The 19460-nt window shown below is 37.5% G+C and overlaps 1 protein-coding gene across 8 annotated transcripts in view; it reads right to left on the minus strand.

Moving 5' to 3' along the window:
- CSPP1 (centrosome and spindle pole associated protein 1) overlaps positions 1-19460 on the minus strand; it is a gene marked incomplete at its 3' end in the record, with an annotated part of 69481 nt that overhangs the window by 44150 nt on the left and 5871 nt on the right. For 5 of the 8 annotated variants that reach the window (XR_014228677.1, XM_082316440.1, XM_082316442.1 and 2 more), the window contains exons 3-8: positions 17377-17473; positions 12755-12855; positions 12021-12044; positions 8899-8979; positions 5450-5551; positions 1451-1896 (exon numbers count right to left, since the gene is read on the minus strand). Coding sequence is in view for 7 of the 8 variants with exons in the window: in XM_082316440.1 (XP_082172566.1) it covers positions 1451-1896; positions 5450-5551; positions 8899-8979; positions 12021-12044; positions 12755-12855; positions 17377-17473 (851 nt within the window). The remainder of the gene's footprint in view (positions 1-1450; positions 1897-5449; positions 5552-8898; positions 8980-12020; positions 12045-12754; positions 12856-17376; positions 17474-19460) is intronic. The other 3 variants (XM_082316444.1, XM_082316439.1, XM_082316441.1) reach the window with 2 other exon arrangements.

A 19460-nucleotide genomic window follows, 5' to 3' on the forward strand; every position in this document is an offset into this window, starting at 1 on the left:
ATTTTTGCAGACAAGTTATTTTAACTCTATTGTCATCTGAAACTGGAAAAGAAGCATGACTTCATTCAATTTAGAAAACACTTTTGCAGTAGAAGAGCATTTTAGGGTTTGTTTTTCCCAGTTATTAATTTGCGGTACTATCCAGAAAATTATCCCTGTAAACAATGACTCAAAAGATCATTTAACTAGTCCACCAGCAATTAACAATGAAACACGATCGTAGTATTTAACACTGTTGAGAGTAATACAACTTGCCTTCTGTTTTTTCTAGAAGTGTTAATTCTAGGAAAAAAAAAAAAGTGGCTATTTTTCCTAATAAGGGAAAGACAGTGGTGTTTCCTTCACTGAAGCAAGTGCATTAAAATAACTCTGGCAACAGGCTTAACACAAAGGCAAAAAAAAAAAAAAAAAGCACATCTACAACACTCACGTTCCCAAGATCTGTAAAGTGAACAAATGAACACTCTTCAAGCACCTTTTTAAAACTTATTTACAAGAAACTCTACTGCTTTATTTCATTTGAATTTAGCTGTATAAAACAAATCTGTTTCAAGTTTGGTACTGTTTCACACCACAATCCATCTGTTTTTGAAAGCAACTGGTTCTTGCAATGGAATAACCGAAGGTGGCCAGACTGCCAAACCCTGAATGATTGGGAAGGTTATGCTTTCTTTTTTTTTTCTTTTAAATGAGTGAGCTAGAAGAGAAAGATTAACAATTTACGTCAAAGTAATCAAACTGATTTACCAGTTAACACAGTAAAGACTATTTAATAATGAACAGTACATAGTATCAGTTTTCCTCCTGAATGATTTATCTAAAACACTCTCTTTTGGTTAGGGTTTTCTTAAATGTGTATTCAAATTGTGTAGTTATTACTGAAATTAGCACCTACTAACACTATCAGGATTTGGTTCAACTATGCATATGTTTACAGTCTGCCTTAGCAAGACATGCAGGAAAAAAGAGGATTTTTAAATTTTATTTTTTTTTTTTTTACATTTCTGACACGTAGTGATATGTACCAAAAACTGAAGCTGAAAGCAATTTTGGAATCTGAATTGAAAATTGACTTGCTGTAACTATTACAGACTAAGAAAATACATGTAATCTTGGGTTCCCAGTGCAGGGGTTTGCTCTCAAATACTAACATGTTTTCTGGCAAACTACTCTTCATAAAAATGAATTGTGCGCTTCTTTTTCTGGGGTAATTTCTCTAGTATCCTTGGTTTGCCATAATATATAAAGTACTCCCTAAAGTAGGATGTATAACCTTAGGTACTGGTCCAATTTTTAAATATTTTTTCTAAAAATTATTGCAAAGCTCCTGTTTAAAGTAAGTACAAAAATCATGCTTTCACATGTGAATCTTGTCTAATTTTCAATGAGAGCAAACCATGGCTGTCAACAAGCATTACAGAAATAAAGGAGAAAATAGAATTAAGAATACCTTTCAGCATAAAAAACACGGGGCGTTTTTCTGTCATAAGCGCTTTCACATCTAAATCTAGGGTCCATTTCTTCACTTATCTCAGGATCATAGTCCATTCTGTAGTATCTTCTACCAAAATCACGATCCTCATCAAGTCGGTGATGCTTCCTAATAGGAATTACAGATTCGCTAGCAAATCCACGATGTCTTCGATTAGGAACATCCAAATCTTCATCAAGTCTTCTATTTAATAGTCGACTTCTTAATTCAACCTCATCATCTAACCTATGATATCTGTCTTCCTCCAGCCATCTCTTATTTAGCAGCTCTTCATAACCTTCTGTAGAAGTAAAGGCATCCTTCTTGGGAGGTTCTGTACCCGTATTACAGGGCTGTACTTCTGTATATAGTTCTGGCTGGAGCCTGGTAACAGCAATAGGTTTTTTATTCCTGTCCATCTCGTTCTGTTTAATGGAAAAAAAAAATATTAAAAGATCTGAATATAAACAAATCACATTGAGCAAAAACTTGGTTTTGTATTTCTTCAAACAATCCCTAAACAGGTACTGGAGAAAAGGCAGGAGGTGAGCAAGAAAAACACTTCAAGGAGGGCTTAAAAGCTAGGGATTTTTTTTTTTTCTTAAGGAAAAAAAAGCACTCTTTCTCTTAACTAATATTTATCAGAAGAATGGCTATCAATCCTGGATGAGCCTTTTATGAACTCCAATTTGACCTTCAGATTCAGAGGTGCAAAAAATCAAAAAACTCTTTGCACTTTATACCTCATCAAGAGACTAGGTATCTTTATTCTATCCAGATTCAGGCAAGTCTGTACTACTTTTTACCTATGAGCACAACCTTTTAACCTGACCATTTCTTAATCTATTTCTTTGCTCCCCAGGAGATGTCACTATGAGAAAAGATAGTTTAGCGGATTAAAAAAACCCTATGACACATTGGACCAGTGTTCAATACACAGTTCTAGCAAACAACATAGTTTTTGGTAAATCCTGTAGTATTTCGGTGCGCTAATCTTTCATCCGTGGAATAACGATAACTAACTCATACTTTACAAAATGTACTGAAAAATAAATTAAAGATGCAAATGACACCAAACTGGGAAGAATTATCAATACACTAGAGGGTATGACTGCCACTCAGAAGGGTCTTGACAAACTGGAGAAATACGCTGATAAAAAGCTCATGAAGATCAACAAATGCAAAATTCTGCATCTGAGACAGAATAATGCCATGCACCAGTACAGGCTGGGCACTGACCATCTAGAAAGCAGTTTTGCAGAAAAGGCCTGGGTTAGTGGTGGGCGAGTAGCTGAACATGAGTCAGCAGAGCACCCTTGCAGTGATGACGGCCAACCACACCCTGGGCTGCATTAACAAGAGTGTCATCAGCAGGACAAGGGAAGTGATCCTTCTCCTCTGCTCAGTAGTTTTTCAGTATTCAGGTTCCAGTGTAGTGTGCCCAGTTTCCCCCCCTCCCCATGAATACTGACAAACTGGAGAAAGTGCAAAGGATAGCTACTGAGATGGATAAGGCACTTGAGCTCATAAAGGAAAAGCTGACAGAGCTGGGTTTGTTCAGCCTGGAAAAAGAAGGTTAAGGAGGGTATGTATGGGGGCAGGAGGAACTAGTAATTGCAGTTTCGACCTAATGGGTGGTTACACAGATGCCAGAATCGTGGTTTTCAAAGAACCAATGGTCAGAAGTGGCAGCAAAGGAACTTTCAATGGGATATAGAGGGAAATAAGTTCAGATCAAGCAGTTAAAGCAGTGGAACAGGTTGCCCAGAGGAACTATGGATTCTCCATCCTTTCAAAACTCAACCAGGTAAGGCCTCACCAACCTGATCTAACTGTGAAGTTAACCCTGCTCTGAGTAGGAGACTGTACTACGTGAATTCCAGAGGTTCCTTGCAACTGAAGTTTATCCTATGACTATCTAAACTATTGGATCAAACTTTTGAGGTCACATATGTTAATCATGAGACCTATTCATTTGACTCTCACTCCAAGTCAAATATCCCTCAGAGAAGGAAGAACCTCAACAAATCCTCACCAGGTTTTTTTCCTGTTTTTTCTTTTATGACAGCAAAATTGTTTCTACACAAGAATAATAAAAATATAACATAAAGGTCAAATGGGGCGACAAACAAAGCAGAAAGAAAAAACTACGATTCCCAAAATAGACTTGATTAGGTAAGTCAGCTGAGGAAATATAAATACCCAAACATGTTGAAAAATCTTCAGAGATTTACAGACTCACAAACAAGCTGCATTTTTGCCATGTATTTCCTAGGGATCACTATTGTGTAGCACTCCAACCCTTGAAGAAGACAATAAGAATCAGATATTGAATTCTGACATCTAAAGGATGCCTGAATACTGCCTTATAGCTCTCTTCACAGATTAAGATAGTTTTCAACTATATGACACTTCAATGCAGTTGGAGGAAAAGATCCTTCTCATAAGAAAACAATCTTTCTGGAGACAGACCAGAAACACTCTTCTAGATAGAACTTATAAATACACGGGTATTTGCACTTGCTGACTGCTGTAAGAAAGAAAATAAACTTTCAGCTGTTATGAGTACAAATACAAGTCCCTTCATAGAATGACCTAGCTCTCACACTACTGTAGACTTAAGAATTTCCATATTGAAACAAAGTGGAAGGCCTTCTTAAATCAAACCTGCATTAGATGAGAGTTCCAAATTATTGCAGTCCGTCACTAAACTAAGGCAACAATATTTAAAAAAGAAAATTTACCCATTCTGCACAAGATTTTACAATTAACAAGCAGTAGAGAGGCTTTCTCAGATCAATATATTGCTTCCAGATTACTAAAACAAAGGGTCTCACAACAATGCTAATAAGACCTAAAAATCCCCTGTTGATTGTTGTACTGGTTTTGGCTGGGATAGAGTTAAATTTCTTCATAGTAGCTTGTATGGGGCTATGTTTTAGATTTGTGATGAAAACAGTGTTGATAACACAGGGATGTTTTCGTTATTGCTGAGCAGTGCTAACACAGAGTCAAGGCCTTTTCTGCTTCTCACCCCACCCCACCAGCGAGGAGGCTGGGGGTGCACAAGAAGTTGGGAGGGGACACAGCTGGGACAGCTGACCCCAAATGAACAAAGGGATATCCCATACCACAAAACATCATACTCAATGATAAAAAATGAGGGAAGAAGAAGGAAAGGGGGACATTTGGATTATGGCCTCTGTCTTCCCAAGCAATTGTTACGTGTTATGGAGCCCCACTTTCCTGGAAATGGCTGACTCCTGCCTGCCAATGGAAAGTAGTGAAGGAATTCCTGATTTTGCTTTGCTCGTGTGTGCAGCTTTTGCTTAACCTATTAAACTGTCTTTAACTCAACCTATGATTTTTCTCACTTTTACCCTTCTGATTCTCTCCCCCATCCCACTGCAAGGGGTGGGGAGTGAGCAAGTGGCTGCGTGGTGCTTAGTTGCCTGCTACCATACAAATAAAAGGCCTCAGATCAGAATCTGAGTTTAATTATGCATGTGTCTAGCTGACTTGCAGTAGTAAAGACTTTTTTTTTTTTGATTCACAAATGCACAGCACCATATACTGGACAGCTGCCTGCACTTGCCTTGCTTTCTCATGAGCTAGACACAGTCTGAGGAAAAAGCAGCTACAAATAAAAGCTAAGGAACACTGTGTGGAGCTCAACATTTTGTTCAGAGATAGTTTTTTTGGCCACCACTTTTAGCACCAAGAACAATCCAGGGACTTGCTTCAGACACACAGAAGAATGAAAGCGTCCCTCTACCAGATAGACATGACTGAAGTAGGAACCAAGAACCGCGCTGTATGATTCTTAACCAGGAATTGCTAGATATATTAATAAAACTGTGGCCTAATTGAATGACATTCTTTGCTTATGTTGTCTTTCTTTATACGTCTTAGTCAATGATAAAACAATTGACAAGATCATTTATGTTCTTTGTATCAGCTTCAGTAAAACTCTATTACCTCTGTGTTTTTCTTCCCTAATTTCCTTAGCCTTTCATTCCATTCTTCTTTATCCCTGAGATATTGATTGTACTCCTTGTTTCTTTCAAGCCGTAGTTTCTCCTAAAACAGGCATTGAAAACGGCATCATAATTTTGCATTTTTGAGTAGCTTTTAACTTCACAGAACTACAGTATTAAATGAATACATGCCAGCTGTATGTTGTTCCCCCCCCCCCCCCCCTTCTTTGTGATGTACAGATAGGGCTTGAATTGCTTTGAGGTTTTTTGTTCGTTCTTGAACATAATACTTTCTCTTAATCTGAAATCTCTAAGTAGAAGTCAGCTTCTTGGGCATGAAGTCTAGTCCCCAGTAACACTATCATATATCAAGTTCCATCTTAAAATCAGTTAGGTTTCCTCCTGCTAAATCTATTCCAAAATTGTTCCAAAGCCTCACTCCTTTGACAATCAGAAATCACCTTCTAATTTCCAATCGGAATGTATTTACAGATGATTTTTAAACATACAATTTTTTTTTTGTGTTAAGGTTAGTTGTGACTTGCCCCACTCATAATTAAAACAGGACAACAAATATATGTATAGACAAGATGTGTCAATTATAGCTTAGGATATAACTTGTACTGTCAAATTCAAATGAGCTTAACTAAGATGACTGCAAAAAGAGTAAAAAGCACAAAGAATGCAAGGAAAACTAAGAAAACCATGATCTATCCACCTTATCCTAGCTGCTTTTGCAAAGTGACTACTTTTATAATCAGCTTGCTCAGGTCTAAAAATGCACAGGAATTGTACATCAATAGCCTAATAATATAATATGTAATACAAAAGTCTCCGGGTAAAGCAAACTCTAATTTGCATTATTTCCTGATATTAGTACCTTATGTCTGGAGCATGGGGCATCTCTTATACTACCTCATTCCAACCATCATATAAATAAAGAGAATTATATTACAATATTACAAATCATGCTCTTCTCCACTACAGTATTTTCCAATAAAAAGCATAAGGTATTAAAAAATCTGAACATTATATATAAATTTACTTTCCCATGAACAAACTTCAAACAAAAATAATTTATATGAGGGCGAGAGGAAATGACCTCAAGTTGTGCCAGGGGAGATTTAGATTAGATATTAGGAAAAAATTTCTTCACGGAGAGAGTGGTTAGGCATTGGAACAGACTGCCCAGGGAAGTGGTGCAATCACAGTCCCTGGAAGTGTTCAAAAAACGTGTGGATGTGGTGCTTAGGGATATGGTTTAGAGGTGGACCTGGCAGTTAGGTTAACGGCTGGACTCGATGATCTCAGAAGTCTTTTCCAACCTTAATGATTCTATGATTCTATACCGCAATCACCATGGAAATACCAGCTTAGTAACAGTTTTACAAATGAGACCAATGCTTCCCAAAACTGTTGGGTTTTTTTTCCCAAAAATTTGTGTCTATAGGTTTTCTGACAGTGACAATATAAAACCTGTAGACAGCTACGAAAGCTGCCTGAGGGGTATTTTCCAAAGCTGAGAAGCTAGCGTTGTCTTTAACAGGTGGCAAAACACTCAGCAGAAAATTCAGTATGCTGTGTGACTGCACATTTTACCTAACAGAGGAAATCAAAATGCAAATGTTAACCTCTATTCATTAGCTGCCCAGAAGCTAACCGTTTAGCAGGGCACAGTGTGCCATCTCCCGGCAGCTTTTAGGTTCTGCAATAGCAATAAATAAATGGGTAAAAAGGATACAACGCATGTTGAGCTGCTAAGATATAAAACCATCAATGATCAGACAAGTTCCCAGTGCAGATACGTCTTCAATTTTCACAGAATTAATCAAAGATACTTTATCTTTCACTGTTTCAGCACACCTCGCAAGGGTTAACACAAAGTTCACATGAACTTGAAGCTAACATAAACTCAGCACACATAACATGCTGCCACTGAGAAGGAGTCCTTTCGCCTTCCTGGGCATTTCATTCTTCCTGCCTCCCTTTTTTTTAACACTGGTATAATTTGGAGTTTGGGGCTTTTTCGTAACAGCAATTTTCACTTATTTTAGTTCTCACCGGGCTCCTCATATGGCCAAACATTATTGCCAGCACAAGAGAGGCAGAAAGCGTTAAGTAAGCACAGCAGGGGTAAGACCAACACATTCCATAGCAGAAGTCTTGTGCCAGATTACAGTGACAGCATAGTGCCAAACACAGAGCAACAATGCAACTCCAAGGCAACATAGGTTTAAAAAAACCAAAACCAAATAAAACCCCCTAGGGTGTAACAGTCCAGTCCTACTCCAGCAACAGTTTCTCTTTCTGCCTTGCATCTCCGCTGGGGTTTGACCAATCCTAAGAGCCAACCAGTGGTGTTCATTAAGGCCGCAAAAATATTTGCTAAATTACAATGTTTCTGCTAATTCACCTTCCTGGATCAATTTACAAGCAAACATAAAAAAGGAACTGGGAATATAAGGCCAACAGCGTGAAGGCAAGAGGAGAGGTGACCCCTGTAAGACGGATTTAGGCTTCCACAGAATCATACTATGCATCAGAGGAATGGACCAGAGGTTAAGAAACATATGCACGTTGCATCTTCATATTCTAACCTCCATGAACCTCCAATAGCAGAGAGACTGTTACGGCTGCTATCTTTCTCCAACATATGAAAGCAAGACCATAAGAAACCTCAGGGAGATCAAAGGGGCTAAACACAAATGGAATGTGTACTCCTTTCACAAAACACGTTAGTATCTGTATTCTCAAAGAAAGATTGGAAATGAGGAAGATTCCTATATTAACAGCAGGCAATACGTGAAATACCAGATCAGCTTTTATTTAGATTCCTGGATTTATCTGTTAAAAAAATATCACGAGGATAAGCAGGTAGGTTAAACGTACACAGACATCAAAATAAATTGTGTACAGCAGAAAGCACACTTCCTCTAGTTCTGATAGGAACTGATAAGAATATCACTGTAGAAACAACCACAAGAAAATATTTTTAAAATTATCCCCAGGCTGCAGTAAGAAGACTAATAAATTAGAAAAGCATATCTATAAGAAAAACAATGCTGTTTATTAGATCAATATTTATTACTGAACAAAACCCAAGCACAACCACTAGAGCTTTTGAACACACCAAATGCCTTGCAGGTGTGAATTAGAAGTAGCAAACCTCAAACTAGTATCAGTATAGAATTACACATCTAATTACCTAAAAATTAAGAGTACAGGTAACCTAGAATTAAAAATTTAAAAACAACAACAAAATGCAAAGACTTTATTTTTCTGGAAATTATTCTAACGACCACCTCCAAAAATGTTCATTTGTAAACAGTGTAAAAAAAAAACAATCAAACAAAAAAACCTTAAGTGGAAATAATTTTTCCACAACAGTTTAAACGTCCAGGTTCATTTTCAAGTTATGCACCACTTACTTAGTTTCCTCCAGATATTTACCTTGGCAGATCTTCGCTCATCAATAGGTAGAGATAATCCCTGAGTATATGGATCTACTTCACCAGTAGTCAGATAATTTTTCTACATTAAAAAAAAAAAATCATTCAATATATTTTAAAATATCAAATCTTACTTGCTAAACAGTTGCTAGGAATTACATTTTCTGAAATAAATCTGATCAACTTAATGAAATAAAGACTGAAGACAACCCTCACATTTTGAAAATGTAGGATGTTCTTGGAACACATGAATGAAGTGAAGTCAAGGAATGCGGAAAAGTAAAGGGCTTTGTCAAGCTTTAAGCTTGAGTTTGAAAGTGTTTGTCACTTCTTCCCTGTTACACTATTTCAAGGATTACATAAGCTGGTCTCTGTATATTAAAAAAATATTTTTTTTCAAAAAAACTCCACCATTACTCAATTCTCCTGTAAGCAAGTAGCATAAGCACAAGAATCTGTACAATCATAAGAGGAATTTTCCAAGATGCTACCTTCCTTAAGATGAAAAAATTGCTTTTTCTAACTGTAGAAAACTTATGTCTGACTCTTATTTTAACAGATGGAATCCCGCTAACACTAGCAGTCACCACTTTGCATCTCAACACTATCTGTTTTCTACAACAGCAATCCCCAAACTTTTGAGGGTAATGACTGTCCTGGTTTTGGCTGGGACAGAGTTAATTTTCTTCCTAGTAGCTGGTATAGTGCTGTGTTTTGGATTTAGCATGAGAATAGTGTTGATAACACACTGATGTTTTAGTTATTGCTAAGCAGTGCTTACACTGGTCAAGGACTTTTCAGCTTCCCATGCTCTGCCCGGTGCACAAGAAGCTGGGAGGGGGCACAGCCAGGACAGCTGACCCAGACTGGCCAAAGGGCTATGCCATACCATATGATGTCACGCTCAGTATATAAACTGGGGGGAGTTGGCTGGGGGGTAGTGATCGCTGCTCAGGGATGGGATGGGCATTGGTCAGCAGGTGGTGAGCAATTGCATTGTGCATCACTTGTTTTGTATATTCTTTTATCATTATTATTACTACTATTTTCCCTTCCTCTGCTGTCCTATTAAACTGTCTTTTTCTCAACCCACAGGTTTTACTTTTTTTTTTCCCCCCGATTCTCTCCCCCATCCCACCAGAGAGGGCTGGGGGGGCGAGGCAGTGAGCAAGAGGCCATGTGGTGCTTAGTTGCCAACTGGGGTTAAACCACAACAATGACCCACCACCAAATCTTGTAATTCCTTATGGACCATCAGTCACTTTCAGAACAGAACTTGCCGTTGAAAACACTATGTTGTTGCTCTACATAGCTCCCTGGGCTGCAGCTTGGGAACTAGGCTGCACAGCAAGTCAAAGTATCAGCCTTTCAAATCAAACACCAGTGCTGGAACAGGTCCTCAGCTTCCAGGTCTAGTGGCTTCTTCATACATCACTCATTTACTAAAAGCAACCCCAGGCAATTCTCAGTCAATCACCTATGTTTTATAAATCCGATTATCTTTAATAAAAAGATCGTCTATTTGTGTGGCACAGGCTGATGAGGGGAATGGGTTAGATACGGTATTTCACTACCATTGTTTCCTTCCATTATCTATGTCGTAATGTAGCTTAAAAGCTTAGAGGCATGTCAATAGGTAAGAGCGCTACCTGTTCCAGTACAAAACCACATCATTATGAATTATATTTCACAACTACACATTGAAAGATTTAAGGGATTTAATAACCATGCAAATATTCAAGCACTGAGTCAACTAGATTAATATGGAGAGCTAAATTATTATTACTAGAAAAAGTAAATCAGTTGTAATCCTCATTATTAAGTAATTCTTTTCACACTTTGAACACACCTGTAGAGATTACCTCTGATCTTAAAAAGGTATTTGCCAAAAATCAGAAGCTGATATGGAAACAGCATTTTCTACACAAGTGAGACTAAACAAGTATTAACCAAAATATTATCACTGTGAGAGCTGCTAAAAGTTGCATGGGGAAAAGAAATCAGAGATTGTTATCCTATCTCCTCCTCAGGCCTTACAAGCTTAATATAGCTAACGTGTACTACAAAAAGCAACCCTTGTAAACCTAAATTTGTAAAACTGAAGTTCAATTGAGAATAAAATACTAAAAGTTAATGTAAAAATTATATTACTTGTGTACTTTAGTGAGAATTATGAAACGTTAAGTTTTAACACAACATTCTAACTTTGAAAATAAACTGAAGTTTAAGATTAAACAAGAAGCAACAAATATATTAGCATCGTTTTGGTTAGAGGTTAAGAAGCCAGTTAATTCTGCTGTTGCTATTGTTATTCAGGAATTCTAGTGCATGCTTATATAGTTAATTTGTATCATATGCACGTTATTTAAAGCCTCAGAAAAAACAGAAGGTTGTGTTTCTACCATATTGCCTCCCGGTCCTTTACTGAAGTTGCTTAATTTGAACAACCTGGATGGACAGTGTTAAATTTGAAAATTATATATACGTGACACCATAATGATATAAATAATTAAAAATTACTGTAATTGAATGAAGCTTGCAAAAATGTGCCTCTGGTATTGTTTTTTTTCTCACAATACTTGTATTCTTGCATTCTGGCCACTAGATGCTGAATAACTGGCTCTACTGCTTTCCTAAGCACCACTGATGAGATTTCACAGTGACAGGGAAGAAAAAAGCCCTGATTCTGGTTTCAATGTCATATTATAATATTTTAGAATTTACGATTTTATTCCATCTTTGTAAAGTATGTATATGAAGAAAAAAAAATCTGAACTCATAACTTCGATGTAACTGATAAGCCTTGAAGCAAATGTCTACTAAAAGAAAAAAACTTTTGTAGAGTCAGCATTAGACAGCAACAACAGCAATTGCAAAGGAAAAAAGAAATCGACAAGTGTTTTAATATCTTATTAATGGAAAATAATAAATATAAGCAATCATTTTGCATAAAGCAAACAATGTTGTTAATCACAACTAATCACTACAGCATGCACAAACACACAAAGCACAAAAGAAGCAATGATTTTTTTTTTTTTTAAATTCAAAGAGCACAAAGCTTTCAAACAAAGCAAAAAGCAACTAATTTGAAGAAAAAAAAAATTGATATTGCAGGCACCCTACCTTTCTTTTTGCCTGTGAAATACCCTAAAAGTCAGGGAAAAGATACTATTCAAAAAGTGTCTTTCACTCAAAAATATTTGACTTAACAAAAAAGAATTCTTTTCTTAAAGCCAATCGATTCTTTCATTTTAAGAACTAAAGATAATTAGCATCTTCAGACAACAGAAATTATTTGGTTCCTGATTTTTTTTTCTGTTTGACTAAGAAGGGATACAGAATATTCCCAAGATTACGACACTTCATACATACCATTTCAATTTTACATTTACTGTGACATTCAATAAGTCATGCTAAGCGGAACAAAGCTTTTTTTTATTTCTAAAATTGAAAAGAAGCTGTTAAATGGAGTCATACTAATTACAGGAATATTCTTACCTGAATTACAGACCATAGAATACATAAGTGCTTAAGGAAGTAACAGATGATATTTTAAATTCTTAAGAAGAAACTAAGAAAGAAGTACAGACAAATAAATAAAAGTATTCAGAATAAAATGTACTAAGTAACATGTAGTCTCACAGCAATGAGATCTGTAGAAGCCTAAAATATATAACCTTTCCTAGTGGTGACATTTTGAAATTACTTTGACTCAAGTCTTTGAAATCAGCCATTGCTCATAATGAATGCCTTCTTATAAAGATTTTCCACAGATTTTATTAATTTTCATTCAATTAAAATGAGAGAGTCATTTTAAAAGACTCACTAAACTCAGGCAATCAGACAAGAGGCTTTACCTGAGAAAGATATCGCCTATAATCTTGTCGAAGTTCCTCTTTGAGTTTATGTTTTTTTCGTTCGTATTCTTCTCCAAGAGGTAAACTCAAGCCATAGTCACCTGAAAGTTTAACACCGTAAAATGTTATTCCACTGTTTTGTATTAATACAAAGCACATCCAGCAAAAGCTACATCTGGATTTTTATCAAACATCAGCAATGAAAAAAAAAGAACAATGCAACCAGTAATTACAAAACAGCTGCAATAAAAACCACTTTCTCTGTATGGGTAGTTAGGTGGAAAGCACAGAAAAATAGGCTGATTTTTGGATGTTAGTTTTCCTCTACTCCCTGCGCTTCTTCTCCCTACTAGAAAAAAAATGCAACATAAACTGAATGTATTTGGATAGTTTGACAAATAGTATAAAATAACCTAAATATTGTTGTCAATGTATGTTTCAAAGGAAATCTCCTTTGGCACATTAGTTTCCAAATTACACTGATATTTTAAGCTGTGCTTACCACACAATAGAAAACATACTTTGCAACTAGAAAGCAACAAGCTATTTGTTTAGCATGAAGCATGTGAAAAATATGTTGGCTTCCATACAACTAGAAGGAATCTGACCATATGATAATAATTTTTTTCTTTCCATCTCAGTGTTTTTAATTGTAGTAGATGCAAAACACGCATTTAGTCCTTTTCCAAGATCACTGTCAGGTCTCAGAACAGCTGCACTCTTAAAATATAATGCCATGCAAGTTGTTTGTTGTTCCCAAAATACATTTTAAAGTACTTTATAAGAAATATCCTCTGCCCCACAAGCCCACCTCTGCAGCCACTTTCACCACTCTCCACAGAGAGCTAGTGAATTCCACAAAACCACACAACAAGAGACACAGACTGCAACTCTTTGGGTTTTTTTCATTTCCTATGGTGCCTCTGAAAGCATTTCTACATCTTGTCGTCGATGTAAAATGAGTAGCAAGGAGTAAGAGGGAAGAGAGGGCTACTCAAGATTTACTCTTATATCAGTCCAAATTTATTGCATGGTACTTTGTCTGACTCCAGTATTTTAAATGTTTAGGGCATTAATCGATGTCTGTACAGTAAAAATGACACTACATAAATGCTGAAAATTGCTCACTTGGGAATCACTCTGCTACTGAAACAGAAAAAAGGTTGAAATATACTTAGTAAAAAAGGGCTTAGCTGGCTTGGCTTGAGATAGTTTCAGCTAAGTCAGAATGTATCCTCGCAAGCCAAAACAGGAGTCAGACTGCTCTTCTGTAGAACCAAAGGACCTAATACCTGATTAAATATGTCATACGCTATTTTGAAACGGCTTGCAGAGTCCAGCTACTAACCAAAATCTGCATGGGAGCTGCTTCTGCAACCTGCAAGTTACTTTTCTCCTAATTTTGCACATGGTAAGTGTGAGTTCTGTTAAAAAACAATGTACCCTTTCAACCCTCAAAAAAGCGGTAAGTGTAAAGAAGAACAGAATACAGAAGAGGAAATGGTTTGTTTCAGCTACTTGCTCTTGCCTTTTATTTTCATGTGAAATTATTGTTGGATTAACTATAGGAAACCAAGAAAAAAAATCAAAAGCAACTAACATGTCAGAGTGAAGATTCAGTAACTTCACAGAGGTCAGTAAAATTCAGTACAGAAAAAAAATCAGTGAGAATCAAGTGCTTTAATTCAAATATGTGAATTATTCAAACAAAAGAGGGTTTAAAGTTAATTCTATTACAGAGGAACTTTTTTTGGCCACCAGAAAACCACTGAGATAACAATTATGGGTAGTGATTTAGGAGATACTTGAAAACTACCTACTTCATAAACTTACTTTAGGAGAGCCTAGCAGGGCAAAAATACTCCAGTTAACATACATTCATCCTAATTTCACGCATAATTTTTCTGAATTCCTCTATCGGAATACGAGATATACTTTCTTTTTCATTGTTTTTCTGCTTTTGTTTATTCTGTATTTGCTGTATTTATTTGCCATTTCACATTCTGTTAATCACACACGATCACATTGACAACTTTTTTTTTTTTTAGAAAAAAGTTAAGATTTTAAACGCATTTTTACGTATAAGACTGCATGCATTTAATATGTTGAGAAATAACTATAACTTCATTCAGCCTGATTCTCAACACTACTGCTAGAACTATAGAACATACTTTGCAGCTACCAACAAACAAATCCCTGTCTAATTTAATCCAAAGGAAATTATGTTGCTTTAAAGCAGAACCAGCCAATAATATCAACAACCATCCACTGATAGCCAAATGTGTTCAGCGCCCAAATTACTGTCATAGAATGTGCTGGGTTTGGCTGGGATAGAGTTAATTTTCTTCATAGTGGCTGCTATGGGGCTGTTTTGGATTCGTGCTGGAAACAGTGTTGAGAATACCGGGATGTTTTTGTTACTGCCGAGCAGTGCTTACACAGACTCAAGGCCTTTTCTGCTTCTCACCCCACCCCACCAGCGAGGAGGCTGGGGGTGCACAAGATGTCAGGAGGGGACACAGCTGGAACAGCTGACCCCAACTGACCAAAGGGATATCCCATACCATATGACGTCATGTTCAGTAATAAAACTAGGGGGGTGGTTGGTGGTGAGTAATTGTTTTCATTTACATCACTTGTCTTTCTTGGGTTTTATTTCTCTCTGTTATTTTCCTTTTCATTACAATTTATTAATTATTATTCTTTTATTTCAATTATTAAACTGTTTTTATCTCAGCCCACAAGTTTTCTCACTTTTACCCTTCTGATTCTCTCCCCCCATCCCGCTGCAGGGGGGAGTGAGCAAGCAGCTGTGCGGTGCTTTGTTGCCAGCTGGGGTTAAACCACAACATAGCAATACCTACTTGGTGCTTTTCATTTAAGACCACCTGGATGCCCCTCATCTGCAATACTTCATCATGTGTGTTACTATATTTAGGTGTCAACAGTTAAGTCCAATTTATAATAATAAACACAACATGACATGTGCTATTATAGCTCTCCAACAAGAGATAAAATTATTTTAATATTAAAATAGTTTAACTGTTGTGTAGTGGTCTGTCACAGCCATTGGGATACTACCTACTGTGTTCTATTTTCTGTATCATATGTTTCCACAGTTAAGCAAAGAATTATCAACACCAGGACTAACCTGCTGATCATAATAAAACTGCCAAAAAGGTGAGGTTGATACTTATTCAGGTGCTGTCCTCTAACCAAGTTTATTCATTACGACTTCTGACAGCAAGGAATACTCAATTATCATTTCAGGTCATTTTTAGTGGTTTTCCTGTAAAGGTTTTAGAGGAGCTAGCCTTGTTGATGGCTGGAAGTTCTACTTATACAACATCCTCATAAAAACCCATGGTTTTATTTATGCAGCCAAGATCAGTTCAGGCCCCCAGATTCACAAGCTCAGGCTCTGTTTTTTAAGACATGCACTTTTTTGCTCACAAATTCTATTGAAATTATAGAGGGAACATAACATTAAGTTTAGCAGGAGTACTTATTTAAAAGACAGATTAGATTGGTATTATGTAAACAACATCAAATATCCATTGACGTATCTTCTTTAAAACAAAAGCACAGCTTTTACTCCCACTGGAAGCTGCAGAATTACACCAGAATTACAGTAACCATGGTATAAAAATTAATGAGGCACAAAAGCAAAGTGTCTACACATGAAAGAAGAGAGTTACCTACCGACAAGAAGTAGGACACAGAAAAGCTTTAAAGCTGTCAAGACAAACCTGAGCTACGCAAGTGTAACTAAGGAAAAACAGTAGTGCCTACAGAAAGGAGATGGTAAGACAAGTAAGGAAAGATGGCACATTACAGAAACAGTAAAATGGAGAAAGGAACACTATCACGCATTTCAAACAGAAATCACAAAGAACACAGAGAAAAGAAGAAAATAGGACAATATATATTTTTAAATAAAACAGTGATTAAATCAATAGTCACAGCAAAACAAATCTAACCATTTCACTTAGTTAAGATTTCAACCAAAACTAAGTGCTTCTTCTTTCCTTGTATAATAAATGACTACATTATAACAAAATTACAAAAGCAATACAATCAGTTTAGTACTCTATGCCTAAACATTTAAAAGACACTTAGCATTAAAAGAAAAATTAGTTTAACTGTGTGCATTTTAGCCAAGTTGGACTAGGACTCTTAAGCTTAGAGGCTGAAAGAAAAGGCATCCTTACTTCCCTGGCACAAAGTACAGGGAACGTATCCTTTTGCAGTAAAGTCCAGATGAAAGATGGACTTCCACGGCTTTTTTGCTCCACCCAAATACAACAGGAAAGGACAGATCATCTATCAAGGACTGGCAAGCAGCTTTTTGTTTTGTTTTTTTGTTTTGTTTTTTTTTTAAATGGAGCTACCTTTACAAGAAGAAAAAGAAAGTGCTTGGCATATTTTCCTTATTCAAAAAAAGGTATAACTACAAAAAAAAATTCCATACAATCCCAAGACTGAAGAATTGGTATGCACTTGAATTATAATGATCATCTTATGATTAAAAATCCAAAGTAGTAATTCCCTTCCAAAAATTCTCAAAGGTAATTAAATGCTACTTAAATCTAGAAGACATATAAAAAAAAAAAATACTATACCTGAAGGATAGTTCTGTTGACTGTTTGGAGGTATATTTTCTTTAGCCATGGAGATTAACATTTTGCTAGTCTCAGAAAGCTTCTCTGATTCCTTATTCTGAAAGCAAAACAAAATGCTTTGCTGCATTCACAGGGTAAAAGGAACATCACATGTAAGAACAATATTATTAACATAATTTTTAGCACTGGAGAACAGAGAGATTGAAAGTGATGCTGGATTAACACATTAAGCAAGTTACACATTTCACTAATGCTACCAAAAAAGTAGTTCTCCTCTACAACAAAGAAATTATCATTTCAATTTATTTCAATATATTTCATGTTGTCCCTCGGGACAACTGAGGGATCAGGCCCAGCCAGCATGGGTTTATGAAAGGGAGATCCTGTTTCACTAACCTGGTCTCCTTCTATGACAAGGGGACCCGCTTAGTGGATGAGGGGAAGGCTGTGGATGTTGTCTACTTGGACTTCAGTAAGGCCTTTGACACTGTCTCCCACAGCATTCTCCTGGAGAAGCTGGCTGCTCACGGCTTGGATAAGTGCACTTTGCGCTGGGTTAAAAACTGGCCGGATGGCCGAGCCCAGAGAGGGGTGGTGAATGGAGTCAAATCCAGTTGGCGGCCGGTCATGAGTGGTGTTCCCCAGGGCTCAGTATTGGGGCTGGTCCTGTTCAACATCTTCATTGATGATCTGGATGAGGGGATCGAGTGCACCCTCAGTAAGTTTCCAGATGACACCAAGTTGGGTGGAAGTGTCCATCTGCTGGAGGGTAGGAAGGCCCTGCAGAGGGACCTGGACAGGCTGGATCAATGGGCCCGGGCCAACTGTATGAGATTCAACAAGGCTCAGTGACGGCTCCTGCACTTGGGTCACAACAACCCCATGCAACGCTACAGGCTGGGGGAGGAGTGGCTGGAGAGCTGCCTGGCAGAAAAGGACCCGGGGGTGTTGGTTGACAGCCGCCTGAACATGGGCCAGCAGTGTGCTCAGGTGGCCAAGAGGGCCAATGGCATCCTGGCCTGTATCAGGAATAGTGTGGCCAGCAGGACCAGGGAGGTGATTGTGTCCCTGTACTCAGCATTGGTGAGGCCGCACCTCGAGTACTGTGTTCAGTTTTGGGCCCCTCACTACAAGAAGAACATCGAGGTGCTGGAGCCTGTCCAGAGGAGGGCAAGGAAGCTGGTGAAGGGTCTGGAGCACAAGGCTTATGAGGAGCGGCTGAGGGAGCTGGGGTTGTTTAGTCTGGAGAAGAGAAGGCTGAGGGGAGACCTTATTCCTCTCTACAGCTACCTGAAAGGAGGTTGTAGCGAGGTGGGTGTTGGTCTCTTCTCCCTAGTAACAAGTGATAGGACGAGAGGAAACGGCCTCAAGCTGCGCCAGGGGAGGTTTAGGTTGGATATTAGGAAAAACTTCTTCACCGAGAGGGTGGTCAAGCATTGGAACAGGCTGCCCATGGAAGTAGTTGAGTCTCCATCCCTGGAGGTATTTAAAGAACGGATAGATGTGGTGCTCGAGGACATGGTATAGATGGACTTGGCAGTGATAGGTTGACAGTTGGACTCAATGATCTTAAGGGTCTTTTCCAACCTTGACGATTCTATGATTCTATGATTCTATGTCATGAAGTATGTTGACAATATATATTGTGATTTATGTCATAAACCACATGTCATAATCCACAATTGTTTCATAGTTTAACACAGCTGTTCCCTGAAACTTTCACCACACAGCTTAGGACTTTATTGAGCTATAGGCTGGGAACACTCTCCTCTTTAAACTTGCTCTGAGCAGAGGAGGCAAAAATAAAGGAAGCCCAACTCCTCACAGCTCCCTAAAAATTACCTTTCTGGAGTGAATTAATAAAACTTCCTGGAGAGAATTATTGTAACTAGGTAAAAATACTTATATTACCCAAAGAAGGGGAAAGATCAATTCTCATAACCTTCTGATGAAACCAAGAAGGGCATGAAAACTCAGTATTATAATTGCTGTTAAAAGCTCAAGCTGTTTGGGGCTTTGTAATTCAAACAACAGATAAATCAAAACTCCTTTTTTTACTAAGAACTTTAGTTAATTACCATAAC

Source organism: Platalea leucorodia, assembly GCF_965183815.1.
Source record: "Platalea leucorodia genome assembly, chromosome: 1".
NCBI lineage: Eukaryota > Metazoa > Chordata > Aves > Pelecaniformes > Threskiornithidae > Platalea > Platalea leucorodia.